The sequence below is a fragment of the Rhopalosiphum padi genome, chromosome 2 (assembly GCF_020882245.1).
Source record: "Rhopalosiphum padi isolate XX-2018 chromosome 2, ASM2088224v1, whole genome shotgun sequence".
Lineage (NCBI taxonomy): Eukaryota > Metazoa > Arthropoda > Insecta > Hemiptera > Aphididae > Rhopalosiphum > Rhopalosiphum padi.
In genome coordinates this window covers 50,114,713-50,131,572 of record NC_083598.1, presented here as the reverse complement: position 1 = coordinate 50,131,572, position 16,860 = coordinate 50,114,713, and the positions used below count along the sequence as shown (strand labels likewise).

At 27.7% G+C, this 16,860-nt stretch overlaps 2 protein-coding genes across 2 annotated transcripts; both read right to left on the bottom strand.

The window, feature by feature from the left end:
• Positions 1 to 2,005: 2,005 nt before the first annotated feature.
• LOC132921214 (transportin-3) lies at positions 2,006 to 7,566 on the bottom strand. The gene is made up of 17 exons (XM_060984092.1): positions 7,054 to 7,566; positions 6,770 to 6,973; positions 6,301 to 6,678; positions 6,075 to 6,238; positions 5,859 to 6,009; positions 5,404 to 5,550; positions 5,125 to 5,336; positions 4,921 to 5,066; positions 4,582 to 4,773; positions 4,410 to 4,510; positions 4,188 to 4,328; positions 3,969 to 4,109; positions 3,677 to 3,909; positions 3,445 to 3,601; positions 3,202 to 3,369; positions 3,016 to 3,128; positions 2,006 to 2,920 (listed from the first exon to the last, which is right to left on the bottom strand). The coding sequence occupies exons 1-17, from the start codon at positions 7,171 to 7,173 to the stop codon at positions 2,860 to 2,862; spliced, it is 2,829 nt and encodes a 942-aa protein (XP_060840075.1). The 5' UTR covers positions 7,174 to 7,566; the 3' UTR covers positions 2,006 to 2,859.
• Positions 7,567 to 15,459: 7,893 nt separating this feature from the next.
• LOC132920524 (WASH complex subunit 3) lies at positions 15,460 to 16,546 on the bottom strand. The gene is made up of 3 exons (XM_060982982.1): positions 16,354 to 16,546; positions 16,120 to 16,284; positions 15,460 to 16,061 (listed from the first exon to the last, which is right to left on the bottom strand). Exons 1-3 carry the CDS (start codon positions 16,369 to 16,371, stop codon positions 15,720 to 15,722), a joined length of 525 nt encoding a protein of 174 aa, XP_060838965.1. The 5' UTR covers positions 16,372 to 16,546; the 3' UTR covers positions 15,460 to 15,719.
• Positions 16,547 to 16,860: the final 314 nt, after the last annotated feature.

The following is a 16,860-nucleotide window of genomic DNA, read 5'->3' as shown; positions in this document are numbered from 1 at the left end:
AGTCATTAGTTATTACTGTAAAGTTGTGACTTTGTAATATAAAAACAAGATATTTTTAGACAAGCGCTAATTTTAGACTAGAATTAAAATACCAAAATCAATTTATTATATTATTATGGAATGGTCAGATACTCAGATGGTCTAATGTATTCCACATAATCAGGCTATCGGCATTCTGATCTGTACATTTGTTTAGAAAAACAAAATTCGTATTCGTAGGCTAAACACAAGCGGATTATAATTGTTGTGTAATGTGTAATTTTGATCTTCGGTGTTAAACCGTTGATTTTGATTTAAATAATTCAATTTGAAATGAAACGAAATCGACAGTCGATAAGAACGTTGATGGTTTATCTAGTATTGTAATTTTAAATATAAAAAAGGTTATATAAAGTTAGACATTATTTTAAATTTTAATTGAGTTAACGTGTTTTGTTTATATATTAATTTCTAAAAAAGGTGAACAAGTGGGTATCACTCTGCTGTATAGGAAAAAAATGGAGAGTAGGTCACTATAATGGATGTGTTAAATTTGAATGCAATGACAGCCGACAGGTATCAATGTATCATTGTATACGAAAAACGATTCAGAACGGAGTTGATTTGTCAATCTAGCATAATTAGTAGGATATATTATATTATTACCTATATTTAAATTGTAATGTATCGTTATTTTACGCGAATTCGTAAAAAATTAAATTTCATACGCTTATAAAATTTTTTTTATATTGACGCTAGAATTAAAACTTATGGATAACCTTGTATTGGGTTTTTTAACCTTAGGTATAAATCAAAAAATTTTTACGAATTTTTAACTTCAAAATTCCTTGCAAAGTTTCGTGATTTTGATATATTTTGTAAACATTTGAACTTTAAATGCTTATAAACAATTGTGACTAACGATTTTTTATTTTTTTTTACGATAGTACATCTTATAATAAAACTTGTATATTAAATTTGAAATTGGAAAGCCAAATTTTTTTTATTGGCATTTTAAGAAAAAAAATTTAGAAAAATCGAAAATTTCAATTGTCTGCAAATAGCTTCAAAAAATTCGAAATATTTTGAAAATTTAATCGTAAATAGATAACGCCAATATAAATATCTGGTTATAATTCCAAGTATTTATAATTATTCGTTTTTAAGTTACAGCAAAATAAAAAAATTGATTTTGTTAAAAATTGGTTATGCGTAAAAATTCCTGTTTTTCCGTTACAACTTACATTTTAGGATTTTTCCTGACGCATTTGAAAACTATTGGAAATTTAACCCCCCAAAGTACCAACTAGATGAATTATTCTTTTCAATGAGAGGCTGAAGTCAAAAATCAAAGCATTATTTCTGCTCCAAAACAAGATGACAGACACAAAAACAAAAAAAAATTTTTAAAAAACACACATCATCGTAAAATTAATACATTCATCAATCCGTTCAGAATCTAAAAGAACGAACCAAAACTCTGAAAATTGAGAAGATAATAATTGACAATTTTGCCTATACAAAATCAAGGAAAAAAATTGTTTTAAATAAAATAATTTAAAAAATGTACTTGCTTTTGTTTTATTTAATATTCCCATAGATATTTATGTAATAAATAATAATTATGTTAAATAATTTATTAAATATTATATTAATATTACCCATATATGTTAAAAGATGGTTATAAATTTATAATGCTATTTGATTTTTAGTAAAAATATAAAGGTAAAATATTGTACAGTGAATTTTTTTTTTATGGGTGCCCCTAATTTTTTTTGCACCAGGCCTTCAGAGTTCAAGATCTGGCACTGGACTTAATACCATATTTAGAGCTCCATCAATAGTTATTGAAACACTATTTGAATATTTATTTTTAAATTTATCAACTCTTTATGTACCTTATTGATTATATTATAATCAGTTGTTTATTTTTTTTAAACAATTGCGTATATTACTAAAAGAGTGTGTGTGCAATAGGTTCACCATTTCTGGACTATAATGTTTTAATAATATACAGTACACAATGTATTGGTAAATAATACAAGTACTTTTATTAGACATGGTCACGTGGATATCATATACAATAGATCTATAGTTTTGAATACTTATTTGAGTTTATGAAATGTACTTCAATGCCACAATGACTTAAGTACACTTTTAAAGTAATAAAGACTTTTAGACATCATATTCCTATTGTCCATAGCAATTTACGGACCCAGCAGAAATTAAAAAAAAATCATATCATCATATAATACACATTTTTGGTAGTTAAATAAATAATAATACAGTAATACAATATTCTTATGAATTTTAAAAACAAAAAACTTTAATTACAATTAGGTATTCAAACTATATACAATGGTCAATTTAAAGACTGAGGTAGACACTGCTACCTCTCACTACTCTATGGATACACTTTTCAGACAAAAAATCAACCTGAATGTTTATTGTTGAAGTAGAGACAAGAGAAAAATACCATTTTTAAAACTGAACAGAATGTTAGATATTTAAAATTACATTTTTGGCATAATGCTCAAATATTAAAAAATTAAAATTAATTGATTTATTTATTTTAGTAAATAAATAAAGGAAAATTATTAGATATTTCTTGTACTTTACTCAATAATAAACATTTCACACAAAAGGTAAGTGAAAAATGTTCAACCAATGATAATTTATTTATACACAATAATTAGTTAGTATATCAACTATACTGCAATTAATAGTGATTTAACATTGAACATAAACTTAGGTTTTTTCACAACTATAAGCACAATCAAATGGGGTGAATTATTAAAAATTCAAAACAAAATGATTTAAACAGCAAGGTCAAAAACTGAATAACATTAAAACATTTAAATATATTAATCATAGTCAACACTACCGAAAATATCGCGAAAATTCCCGTAATGAACGGCATAGCTCTCCATCATTTTCATAACTAAAACAAGGCATATTTAAATTTTTTTTATATTAAATAAACCTATAACTTATAATATTTTTTGTATATTATTACATATATTTTGTAATAATTACCTATGAAAAGAGTTTAAAAATTGTAAACACTGTTCATTTGTTGCTGTAACTAAACCGGCAGAGTTTTGTTTTGGTAATTTTTCAACTGCTCCAGTTAACCATCTTAATGTTTGCTATATAAATATTATAGCATTTAGAAAATCAAATCATCTATTTATAAAGTTCATACAAAAAATAAATTCTTACGACTTTATCATAAACCATCAGTTCAATAATCACGTCAATCACATCAGGTAACATGTATGTTTGAAGTGAGAAAACGCTCGCTTGAATTAAATTGTCAATTAATTGTTCACCAATTGAATTTATTATTGAGGTAACATATTGTCTACATTCTTCATTGTTTATATTGTCCTGTATACATAATATTATTATGTTTCAAATATCAAATATAGTCCTTAATAATAATAATAAAAACAAGTCATTTACTTTTCTTGATTTTCCACATAATAATAAGTCTAATAGAAATTTCATAACAGATGCATTAGCTTCTTTATGGTCCAATGAAACAGCAGTTATACTGCACCTAATGATTACTTCAAGTACCGGAGACTGAAGAAAAGGCATTGGGAGTTTTTGAATAAATCTAAAATGTAATTTTTAAAAATATAAAATAAAGTAATTATTTTTTTAAACATTAAGGTCCTGATTTTCTTTATACCTGCACGCCAATCGAAAGAAATCATCAACGGTATCTGGATAGTTTCTGAGTCCATCTTTTTCACTAAATAATCGGAATGCCGGTTCAATAAACGCGTCTATCATTTCTAATAGGAGTGAGTGACATTGTGTCATAACAAGTGGGTTGTCATATTTGGAACCATATTCATCAACCAAAATTGAACCGATATAAAGATAACAACTGTGATGATGCTCTTTGTATAAATACGCCATCTACATAATATAATTATATATAACATATTATGTTTGATTTGCTGATAAAATGTACTTACTTGTTGAGCAACTGGTGCTAAAAGTGCAGTTGTTGATCGACTAACCAACCTAATCATAAATCGAAGACACCGACAAAAATGTTCAGTGATACGTGAATCAGTTTTATATCTAGTGCATATTTTTGACATAGATGGCCACATCTAACCAAAATATAATATATCATAAAATAAAATAATAAAAGATAAAAAAGAAAATTTTAAACTAATATTAAAACATACTTCAACAATAGCAACTACACAAGGGTCTTTTTCATTATTTGATTTGGTTGCTAAATGTCTTAAAATGGCTGACAAACGATCCAACCAATATATTGGGTCCGTAGAAGTATTAGTTTCAGGAACAGTTTTTTCTGATGTAGACTGAATAAAGATATAAAATTATTAAACAACTATGTAATCACATTATTTTATAAATTTATATTAGATAAACAGAAAATTTACCTCAACTAAAGCTAATAATGGACTTAACTGTCTCCCACAAATTTCTTTAATTGCTTTATACACATGTTCTTCGGGAACTTCAGCAACAATCACAGCAACGCCTTTTGTATAATTAAGAAAAGTAAAAATGAATCAACAGAAATTATTAATTAATAGATAATCTACTACAGACCTTTTAATAAACCAATCGCAACATCATTGGGTAAATTCAGCATATCAACCACTTTTAGGATTTCAATAAGCCCACTGAGATGTTTGACCATGTGATGTCGGCAAGTAGTACAAATACTATGTAAAGATTTTGCTGTGACAGCAGCAAGATTTGGTTGGCGTAAACAATACTGTAGATAATTCAATATTGGTTCTGAAAATATAAACATTGAAATGATAAAATAATTTAAATTTAAATATTATTTATTAGTCAGTATTATTTATTTATCATTAATTAATAATTTGTCATTAATAGTTTATAGATAATTTTTGAATTATGAAATTATTAACTATTTAATACCTAAAGTTTCTGAATGTTGTTCATGTGATATCCATTCGCATAATTCTCCTAACAGCATCACTGAAGTGTATCTCATGTTTATGTGAACAGTTTCTGGCATATTTAGGATAGCTTCAACCACTTTTGGAACCACTTCATTTTCATGTCTATGTGAGTATAAACATAAATCACATTGTTTAAAATGAGTAATTAATAGTGACTTACGGCAATATATTCCTAGCAATGGCTTGCATAATAAACAGTGCTGCTTCCATTTGATCCCAAGTAACATTAGACACAGAAGCTGTTTGTAAGAGCATATACATTTGTTGAAAAACAGCTGATGAACTGACTATAAATACTACATCTTTAATTAAATCTGAACATTTCATTCTGAAATCTGCAAAGTCTTCTGTGCCTTCATCCAATAGACCTTCCTGAAATGTAATAATTAATAATGAAGTTACAAATGACAAAATTAAATTAAAATAAATTAAAACTCACATGATCTGTATCAATCATACAGTGTTTATATAAAGCACCAATTAATTGTTCAAAATAAGGTTTAAACATTTCAGTTAAAACTACATTATTTATTTTATATAATTCTTCGGATAACCTAAACCATAGATTGAATGTTATTAATAAAACCTGAAAAAAATAATGATACATATACATGTATTAAACATCTCATAAAATTCTAAAGAAATATAAAACTGATAATTTATCAAGTTTTAGAACCGAGAAAACTTTCAAAGAAAATAATGTTATTTATGGTAACTATTAATACGAAATATTGACATTTGACTAAAGACACAAATTATAATGAATTTGACTAAGAACAAAATTGACTTAATAGCCAGTTATTGAGTTATAAGTAAAAATAATTACTAGTAGAAACATTTTGTTAATAATACATAATTGGGTTAATAATTACATTTTAAATATTATCTATTTACCTCATAATCATGATGGTTAGCACATAAAATAACCAATTCTAATGCTTTTATAGAGAAATGTGGAAGACCATTAGATCCTAAACTTTTGTTTACCATAGTCATTACTAGTGATTCTGCTAACTCAGTGAATATTCTACAGTAATTAACCGTTCTGTAATAAAATTAACATGATATTAAACATAAATTTACATTTATCAAATTGATCATGCAACATACCGATCCAAGTCTTCATTGGTAACTGACATCATGTAAGCTTGCTCTAATCTACTAACTGAATTTATAATTTCAATCTGTATTTCATCTTGATTGTTATTATCTTCCAGATTCTGGAGAAATGCAATCACTGCATCTGCAGCTGCTTCTTGAATCATACTACACCCCTGTTAAAAAAATAAACATATTTACATACATTTCTTAATTTAAATATTAAATAAACCTTTACATCAAAACTCAACACATTAAATGCATTTGATAGCACATTGCTGTGCCACACTTGTGATAATGATACACTTCTGATATTCAACCATGATGCAAAACATTTGTACGATCGGATTTTGATGAGATTATCATTTGCTTCAGATGTCAAGCACAGCTCTAATAGTTGATTAACAGCTGGCAAGTTATCACTAAATTCAGTATAAATTTCAGATCGACGATTAGCACCTAGACGTAATGTTCGAGAATTGACTTCTTCTGGCAACACAGTCAACAACTCTAATATGAAACATGTTTTCAGAGAATTATATCGTGAAGCAATATCTACAGCAGCATTCTTCCACGAACCCATTTGGAGAGCTAAGTGTGCCAATGCAACGCACAACTAAAATACAAAAATGATTCAATTGAGCACAAAAATAATGTTTAGAAACAAATCAAAATACATTATTATATATTTGAAGCTTAGGAGATACCTGTGTAGCAATTACACCATCAGTGGTATCATCTAATTTTGACAAATGATTCAGTAAGGCATCTCGTAATGACGCGTGTGAATCTTGAGGTAGTTCATGAAAGGAGTTTTGTAATTTGGAGCGCATAGTCTGTGCTGCCAAATAACACGAGTTCAGGTCCACCTTCCTGGCCAACAACTCATCAGCTATTTTCCATGCGTATACCTGGTACGATGAACAAAATATGATGGATTAAAATATTGGTTTTCGGTTTTACTGCAGTGTCTGGTCGATGTGTCACGTACCGATTTCTGCATTTCGTTAAGCCAGTTCGAGGCTCGCTGCTTTTCGGCAGGGTTAGTGTTTTGATTGTAGAGCGCGTAAATAGCTTCGTATACGGTTTCTATCGAAGGCGAGTCTTCCATTTCAGCGGGTAAATATAATGGGCGTGAAAGAGTAAACTGTGTTTTTTTATTTATTTTATTATTATTAATTATTAATTACATAATAAAATTGAGTGCTAATCTAAGTAAATGGACTAAGAATAGTATAAATTTAGTTGCTATAGTTTAGTAGGTACAAAGTTGTTGTAGTAAGTAAAAAATATAATTCATAACATTTGTTTGATGTTTATAATATCGAAAAATGATAAACCGTAACGTGTGATAGCGGTATTCGCATGGAAGAGACAAAATTCAGGTGTCCCCGGGACTGATTTGATTCATCTGCTTAAATAGAATTAAAAAATAATTAATTGAAACAGTTGACATTGCGCGTGAAAAAGCCATAAACTAAAAACCGTAAAAATAACACCCGACCTATGAATTATGATTTAGACAATGTGCACTTCTATACGCAAACGATCGTCACGATCCTGTAGACGTCCCGTGGATGACTGCATCGACCATCGACCGCAGTTCCAAATTGTGACTCGCTCCGACGGTCAGACGGATCCAAAAACCTGTAGGTACCCTACCCACTACACTACCCGTTGAAAAGTCACACGATTTGTCCGATACTTGGAGAGTGATCGAAAACCTGTCTATATTAGCCAACTAAAATCACATTTAAGTCACATTTTTTTTTCAGCCCCTATTTTTGTGTGCAATAGCAAATGACAAATCGACGAACCCTTAAAATATGTTTATCTAGATATTATGTTAAAATAAAAAAAAAATGGTAAAGTGTGTAGTAGCAAAATTTACAAAAAATAGGGACTGCATTTTACCAGCTACGTAAAATTATAATACACAGTACACACATTACTCATAATTCTTAATTATTATTAGTGTGATCATAATTTTATTTGTCTAAGATAAAGTAACCTCCACTTTCTAATTTTCTTTAAGAATTATTATAATTATCTATACCTCCAGGCTCCAAGCTATTGGATAAATGTAAAAACATTTAGAACTCTTATGTAGTTAGGAATACCTATTGTACCAATAGTACCACAGACCATTCAATATACCTATGCATTTATCTCAGGGGTCCAGAAATATTCAAATATGTGTATATTAACTATTAACTATAAAAAAAATAGTAAGCGACCATTAATCATTATTCATTACCTAGTGTGTCAGTGTGTGTGTGGTATACTGGTGTGTGTAAATTAAACTGCGGAGCGTTCCCGCTAGCCGCTCACATGTGTATGTAGTATATTATATATATAGATAGTATTATAGTATCTGAAGTATGTGCATTATTATGCCAATAACACAGTACGTAATAAATACTAATTATTATTTTTTTTATGATTAAAAGTATCAACATTTTGCTAATAAAATATATAGTATATACGTATAGTAACTATTTATCCGATAAAATGTCAAAAAACATATTTGCAGAATTTGTCATGAAATTTATTTGAAAATGGTTTTCTTAAATTTGTAAATTAATTTTGTCACATTAATATTGTTAGCATGGTTTGGCATAATTGCAGTTTATATATAGCTATGGCTACCACGTGATTTTTTTTTTTTGAAACATGTATTTCAAAGAGTTAATAACGATGGTGCAAAAATGAATTTGCCCAAATGATTATTTTGGAAGTTATACTCTTTCGAAGTTGGCTAATTTACGCTATTATATGCATACGCACGAGGTTGTAATTTTCTATCCCATGCCGCATTTATAACTAATTTTTTAATTTTTTTTTACATATCTTAATGAATTATGAATGATGATGAAATCATAACATGATCGACTGTCAAGGTTTACAACAGCTGTGACTGGGCCACTGGGACTAGTGGTTGTAGAGGGTGACTACTTTTTTATTTTACTGGTAGTTATTGGTTAGGATTACTTGTTAGGTTACTAGCTGCCTGATTAAGGGATCGCCAACCTCCCCCCACAGGTTAGCTATTACAGCCCCGGGGGGTCGGGGGCCGAGCCCCCATCCAACACGAGGTCTGGAGAACCGAGTCTGGCGTCCAGAGCCGGTAGGCGAAGGAACTAGAAAGCCACTATATACTTGACATTTAATTGTTGGCAGGTTTTTACTTTGAAATCTAAGTAAAATTATCCAAGTGTACTAAAATTCGAAAATTTGTTATAGACGCGGCGCGCAGCCAGAAAAGACAAAAGTACAGCGTTGTGTACATGCATAATAGTGTGAAATCGTCAACTTCGGAAGAATATAACTTCTAAAATACTAATTTGCGCAAATTCGTTTTTGCACCAACGTGATTAACTCGTTAAAATACATGTTTCAAAAAAAAAAAAAAATCGAAAAAATTGCGTGAGAGCTAAACTGTAGTGTTGTTCCACATTTTTAAATTCTTGATATTAAAAAATATAATAATAATAAAAAAGTTTTAGTTAACGAAATAAACAAAAAATGTCCATTAAGTAAATCAAGGACCCGATAGGCGGATGTTATAGCTCACGATATCAAAAATATAAAAAATGAATCGTTTTTTAAACGATATATATGATAGAGAGAATATTCACGGAATCATGTGAACTTTTAATAATCAATATAGTCATAACTCATAAAATATAATATATATTATGATTAACAAAAGCCTATAGGATCTAATGTACTTACTCCACATTTTTCTATCAAAATTCAAAGCATTATAGAATCGGTTATTTTATGTACCATTGTACCGACTATCATAATTACGAGGTACATAGATAAAGTTATGATATAATTATTATTTAAGTACTGATCGCGAATTATGTTTTATTAACGAATTGTTTTCATAACAGTTGAAAGGAAAATAAAATTTGTATCAGCCGGATCATAAATAAATTTTTGATTTTTAAACATGAAAGTTTAAAAGTCTTAGTTGTTATACTTTTAATACATTGTCACATTATTTAATGATGTTAGAACTTAGAAGTACAGGAAAATATTTTTTTCGTTGTCTTGTTGATTAATGATTATACATAATACATTACTTTACTCATAAATTTGATATCATGACTCATATAGTGATGGTGTATATTAAAGCGAAGGTTTGAATAGGTTTGGAGTCGGTAATTATTTCGAAATTCGAATTATTTTTATTGGTATACTATAAACTGCTGATTCCTCTGCTCGTCATTTACAATTTTTTCTGAGGAGTTATCTTTCTATTTTATTTAGATTATCCGCTAGATGATTATATATACATCTATATATGATTGAGTACTGAACAATTTTTTAGCAATATTAATGCAGTATAATTTTTACTAATAGAGCGCACAGCTTTAAAAAAGTTTATCGCATTTTTGAAAATTGAAAAATCTTTGTTTATATTAAAAACAGCTAGTTGTTCCTCTTCCTATAATTTTCCTCTGACACTTACTGACAGAATAATATGAATTTCTAAAATATTCGTTTTACTTTATAAACTCACTTCGAAATCGACTCTCACACTTGTATTTATATTGACAATAACTGATAAGTAAATTAAATAACCATATAGAATTTTTCAAACCTGTATCGAAATCAATGTATAGAGTATAGACATTACACGAAAGCGGCAGTAGGTATTATAGAAATATAGACTATCTATAATCTATCTATAATTACCGGATTTAGGAATGTATGGAAATCTTAGGCCCATCCTTAGTATGGTAGCTTTATGCATGTATTTTAATAATTTTAGATAATATGTATAATCAAATATTTTTATTTCAATTGTGATTTTTATAAATTCATTTGTCTTAATAAATTATAATTTATAATAAAAATGAATGTCATGTATAATTTATATTGAAGGTATATTAGGATACAAAAAAAAGTCCATTATGTAGAGCCGTGGAGGCCCATATTGGGTCATCCGTTTCTAAATCCAGTTCTGCCTATAGTATGTATAAACTTTAGTTTATTAACCAGGAATCATAACTAAAATTTAAAAAAAAACTATAAATGTTAAGAACTCGGAAATTTTTAGCGTTTCTTTAATTTCGTTTTTCGATGAAAAAGTAATCAATATTGGTTTAAATTATAGTCCAATCAATTCAGTAGATCATTATAATTTTAAACATATTATTGGTAGTTATAAGAACATAGTTTCCAAAGTTCACCATATTACATGATATATTATGATGCTTTCTGATTGAATATTTTATGATAATTTCACTAATTTTGCAAAATATGTCGTATATTATTTAATTAATACATAATTGTTTATTACAGCGGTTCCCAACCGGGGGGAATTTAGTCTCCCCTAATGATGGAATTACGAAAATAATTAGGTATGTTATTTTACAATGTGTAAAATTGAAATCACTATATTAGTTTTCAGGTTATTGGGCATCGTCAATAATTATATATTAATTATATTATACATTTCTCATTAAATTTACTTATATTATTTATATTTTATATTATTATTTTTGTTTTAAATCATTTTTTCTTATACTTAATATTATTACTATTTACTTCGTAAGTTGATTTATAATACATTTTTAAAATTATGAAAATAATAAAAGTAAATAGTTATATATTGTATAATATATATTTATTTGTATTTTGTACCACTCACCAAAAAAAATTCGCCTAAACTCTAATTTAAGGAGGGGAATGAGATTTTTAGCAAATTTACAAAGGGGGCGGGGCGTAAAATGAAAAATGTTGGGAACCACTGGTTTATTATTATTATAAATAATACCTAGTTAAATAGGAAATAAATAAATTGAAAAAAATTTACAAATTATACTAAAAAAATGTGTTTACAAATAAAAAATAAGTATCTATGTAAAGTATGTTTACTTAGCAAATTATTCGCCAATTAATACTCATCTGTAGTTACTTAATAGTTAATAGGTATACCAAGCTGTATAGTATATATGAATTTATTCATATATAGCCGATATATTATGCTTTATAATCGTTTTTTTTTATACAGATCATTATATGAAAATTGGTATTACCTCGACACCTCGTAGCCTCGTTTATTGTTTTACTACGTTAATAACAGTATTAGTAGTATTACTAGTATTACTATAATAATTGTTAACGTATTATTATGTATAAGTTATAATTTAATAATTAAATAAGTATTAACTATTAAGTACCTAACCTATTAATTATCTACCTATTCATAATTATCCAGCGTTTCAAACAATATGATAATTTTGTTTTTGGTAGGTAGATTGGTAGATAATTTGATCTTTAGTATTTAACATGATAAGTATTGTTATTATTTGTTAATATTATTATATAACGAATGCGAATCCTTCTACAGCCGATAAACAGATTTTATTATTATTTATTAAAGAATTGTTTAGACATCGCATTACATATTTATACGTACATAGGCGGAGGTAGAGGAGAGATTTGGGGGCTAAGCCCCCCTAAGTTTCCGATTAGCACCCCCAAATGTAGGTATACCCTAGCCCCTAGATATGTACCTACAGTTTTGTATAATTATTCCCAAATATACTACCTACTTAAAGGGCATAATAACAGTATTTTTTTTTTACCTATAATTTAAAATAGGTATTTAATAAAACAGTTATAGTTATTTCTTCTACATCACTTTTTTTATTTTACATTATATTTTTGTATTTATAGTAATATTGCAATAGTATGCCACTCGCATTGTATTGAAATATAATTAGTTGCCAATCGCTGAACGCTGGCTATTTTTTTGTTTTTACAATACATAAACATTAGATTATTTCTAACTAAATAGGAAGTTAATAATAATTATTTTTATTAAGTAATCCGGGACTAGAGCCCTCAACTAAATTTACCAAGCTCTGTCTATGTCAAAGAACCTTAAGATCTTCTATTTATATATAGGTATACCACTTCCAGTTTTATTTCTACATTTAGCAAGTCTAACATTGAGATGTTAGTCATCTTTTCCGTCAAAGAGATTCTCTGAAACGCAAATTATTGATCTATTCCTACCTACAATAACTACTCTACTATTATCCCATTCCTAGAGTGTCTATCTTAACACTGTTTTACTGTAGATGTTAAAGAGGATAGGTGAAAGAATGCAGCCTTGTCGAACACTTTTGGACTTTTGGTAGTTTGGAAATTTGGAATTGGTATAAAACACCTATATTTTAATTATTTTATTATACGGAGTGTCCCGTGAGGATTATTTGAAGAATACCCATTGCGTCCATGGCGATATCTCCTGAAATAATGAATATATCATAATTCTGGTTTATAAAAAGATTCACAAGGTACATGAAAAAGAACTAAAAATGTTTTAATTTATTTTAATATTTTGGTAAAAAATTTAAGAGCCATTTTTTACAGTTCATTTTTCTGAAAATATTAACGTTTCAACATTTTAACTTTATTGATCTCCTGATTTTTAGTATTTTTTCTAGTTTCGAAAAAATCTGCGAATACGATGGTGGTATCATTCAATCATTGTATCAAACTTGTAGCTCGCGTGTCACCGAACGCTTTCACTGTTTCTTTCGAAACTCGAAAAAATATCAAAAATCAGGAGATCGATGAAATTAAAATGTTGAAACGTCAATATTTTCAGAAAATTTAATTCTACAAAATGGTCATCTTTAATTTTAAATAAAAAAATATTTTTTTTAAACTTTTTTAATAAAACATTAAAATAAATTAAAGCATGAGGTACTTGTAGTTCTTGTCCCTGTGAACCTTATTAAAAAACCAGAATTATGATATCTCCATTATTTCAGGAGATACCGCAGTGGGTAAATCCTCACGGTACACTGTATATATATATACCAACTCATTTTTCCTTCTATCTTTCATTTGATCTTCAGCTATATATTAACAGTGGCGTATTTATAATACATATGTAGAAACTATATAGGCACGTCGCACGTGCTTACAGCGGCAAAGTTTGAGAGGCAGCAATTTTTTAATGTTATAGGTACTTATACGTTTTATGGTTATACACAGAGCCGTGCCGTTAAGATTTGGCGCCCAGGACAAAATTAAAAATATTCGCCCCCTATTTTATTTATCATTATGCATTTCAATTTTTTTGGCGCCCCCTTTAAACCACGCGCCCGCGGCGCATACCCCTTAGCCACCCCCCGGCACGGCTCTGGTTACACATAATTTCCAAATTTTATAAATTTTATATCCAAATTACATCTTTAAATTCTTTGAAAATAGTTGAATTAACTTAATTGGCTGAGAAATTGCAAAATATATACCCAAATGATTTGATCAACTTTTTTCGTCAGAAACTCAGAATGAGTACATTTGCAATCGTATTTATTAAATAGTGATAATAGTATAGATAATTTAATTCACATCAAACTATGTAATTAAGTAAGAAAAAAAATCTTTACATATTAAAATATTTCCAAACATTGACACACCATTAAGAATTTTCATGAGTGTACCAGACATCAGTGTCTAATTGTAGTATTGTACTACAGAGAGGTCGTTTTTATGCTCAAAACGTGTAAAAAATTATCTAGGACCACTCAAACTAGTCAAGCTGTTGAATAATTAAACAATTTCATATGTATTTTAGGCTTAAACATAACATAACATTATTTATAAACTACCGATGTGTAAAAGGTAAAACGTACAACTAGTACAAGACAGTATTCTGTGATTTGTAGGTTAATTATTGCGCATTAGGTATTTGCATATGGCAATTGGCAAGGGCTGGGGAGGTCTTTTAACATTTAGCCAGCTTCTTAAACCTCGAAATATGCAATTTTATGCACTAACAAATTTTGTATATCCTTCAATCCTTGTTCATAGGAAAATGAATTGTCAAGAAAGCTTATCCAATTGGAACCGCACTCTCAGTAAAAATATAAAAATCCAGTCTCTTGTTATGAGTTATGACTTATGATATTTGTGAAACAAAATGTTAGTTATTAAACAAGAAACTATGTACAGTTATTATCAAGGAACCATAATTTATATTACATGCCAGTAATACAAATCACTACCAAATAAAAAATAAGACCAAATCATTTGTCTCTATCTATTTTGCAAACAAAGCAAAATTATAAAATTACTTTTGAAAAAACTTCTTAAATTATTCTCCAAGCATACATTTATCCACGGTTTAGTAAAAATAAAAATGTATAATTATATTAAAATATAGTACAAGTTAAACATAACAAATAGGTAGGTAAAAAGTAATAACTAATAATAATTATTTTTTTTATAACAATTTATCATTATATAAGTCTTATAAGAATAATATAATTAATTATTTTATCACAAGTAACACAACAGTGGCATATTTATGGAGAAGACATTGTATGTGAAAGGGTAATGGTTTCTCAGAACAAAAATATAAATATATTATGAACATTATTATTAAGTAAAAAATCTTTGATAATATAAAAATGGTATTGCAACACCTTACAGGTTTCAAGTTTTTTTTTAATAAAGTATTTTAAATGGTGTAAATACAATTAAGTTATCTATTATGTGGTAACAATTTAATATTTATGTAAAAAAATAAAATGATTTTCATAATGTTTTGTTTTATAAACCACTACACAAGAAATTATAAATTTATAAATAATAATTGATACATAAATATCTAATTTATCACAATAGTTTTGGATCTAGTCCTTCATTGGCCATTTTTAATTCAACAGCACCTCTAGGCACACCAAATTGAATCATTTTACGATATTTTAATATCGTTGGATCCACAGTAGGCTCATTAGTATTCTCATTAATAACAGTTGGTTCTGATACATTATTTTCTTCAGTTTTACTAGGTTTTTCAGTTGTTTCTGTTCTAATAAGTCCATCAGTTGTCTCAGTTTTATTATGTTCATTGGTTATTTCAGTATTATATGAATTATCTTTTAAATGATTTCCAGGAGGTTCACTTGTTTGAATTTGAGGTGGATGGAGTTCTTGAAGTTCAGGAACAGAATTTAACTAAAATATATATTATATTATGTTTATATGTGTTGTTTAATATTTGGTTAAGTTGTACCTTAGTTTCTAATATACACAGAGACGCTGAAATTTTTTGTAAGCGTTGTTCGGATTTCATCATTTTGGCTTCACAGTGTGTCATGAAATCGTTTAAGAATGTTACAGTGGATGTAATAAAATGATTAATATACGTCACTAATTGACGTTGTTCCATTGGAGGAACCTAAAACAACCAGGAAAAAACAGAATGTTTTATGAGAAAATAAAATATAAAACTTTATGAGATACTTACTTTTTTAAATTCTTCCATTTTTGTTTGTTTGAAGAAATGGTATTAATGCTAAAGTAAAAAGTAAAATTAAGAACTAAGAATTATGTATTATTGAAATTAGACAAAATTCATAAAAACAACCATGCAAAATTTAAAGTTTGGAAGTCTAATTCTCAAGTCTCACCTATGTTAAGACTCCTAATTTAGTTTAGTGATAAGAAATTTGATTTTAATCACTGATAATATATATTATCTATTTTATATTATTACCACGAACTAAGATACCTTAATTCGTGGTTATTACTATTTTTTTATTTAAGAAATATTAACTGACATTATAATTATTTTTTTATATATCATCCATCATAAAATATTTTGTAACAAAACATATTAACAGAAAAGAGAAAACAGGTGACACAAAAAGCTATACAATTTTATTTTCTTAGTAATTCATTATTAAATTAATTAAATATATATATTTTTTTTAAATAACCAAAATTTTTTATAGTTCAACATGTAAAAATTTGA

Bases quoted from the DNA above. Each gene is read 5' to 3' on its own strand.
- LOC132920524 (XM_060982982.1), bottom strand. The intron at 16,062-16,119 runs GTACAACTTAAC...TATATATTTTAG, and splicing joins TGTGTATATTAGAAACTAAG to TTAAATTCTGTTCCTGAACT.
- LOC132921214 (XM_060984092.1), bottom strand. From the start codon at position 7,173: ATGGAAGACTCGCCTTCGATAGAAACCGTATACGAAGCTATTTACGCG. The intron at 3,129-3,201 runs GTAAGAATTTAT...ATATTTATATAG, and splicing joins TGATGGTTTATGATAAAGTC to CAAACATTAAGATGGTTAAC. The intron at 2,921-3,015 runs GTAATTATTACA...GCCTTGTTTTAG, and splicing joins TTTTTAAACTCTTTTCATAG to TTATGAAAATGATGGAGAGC.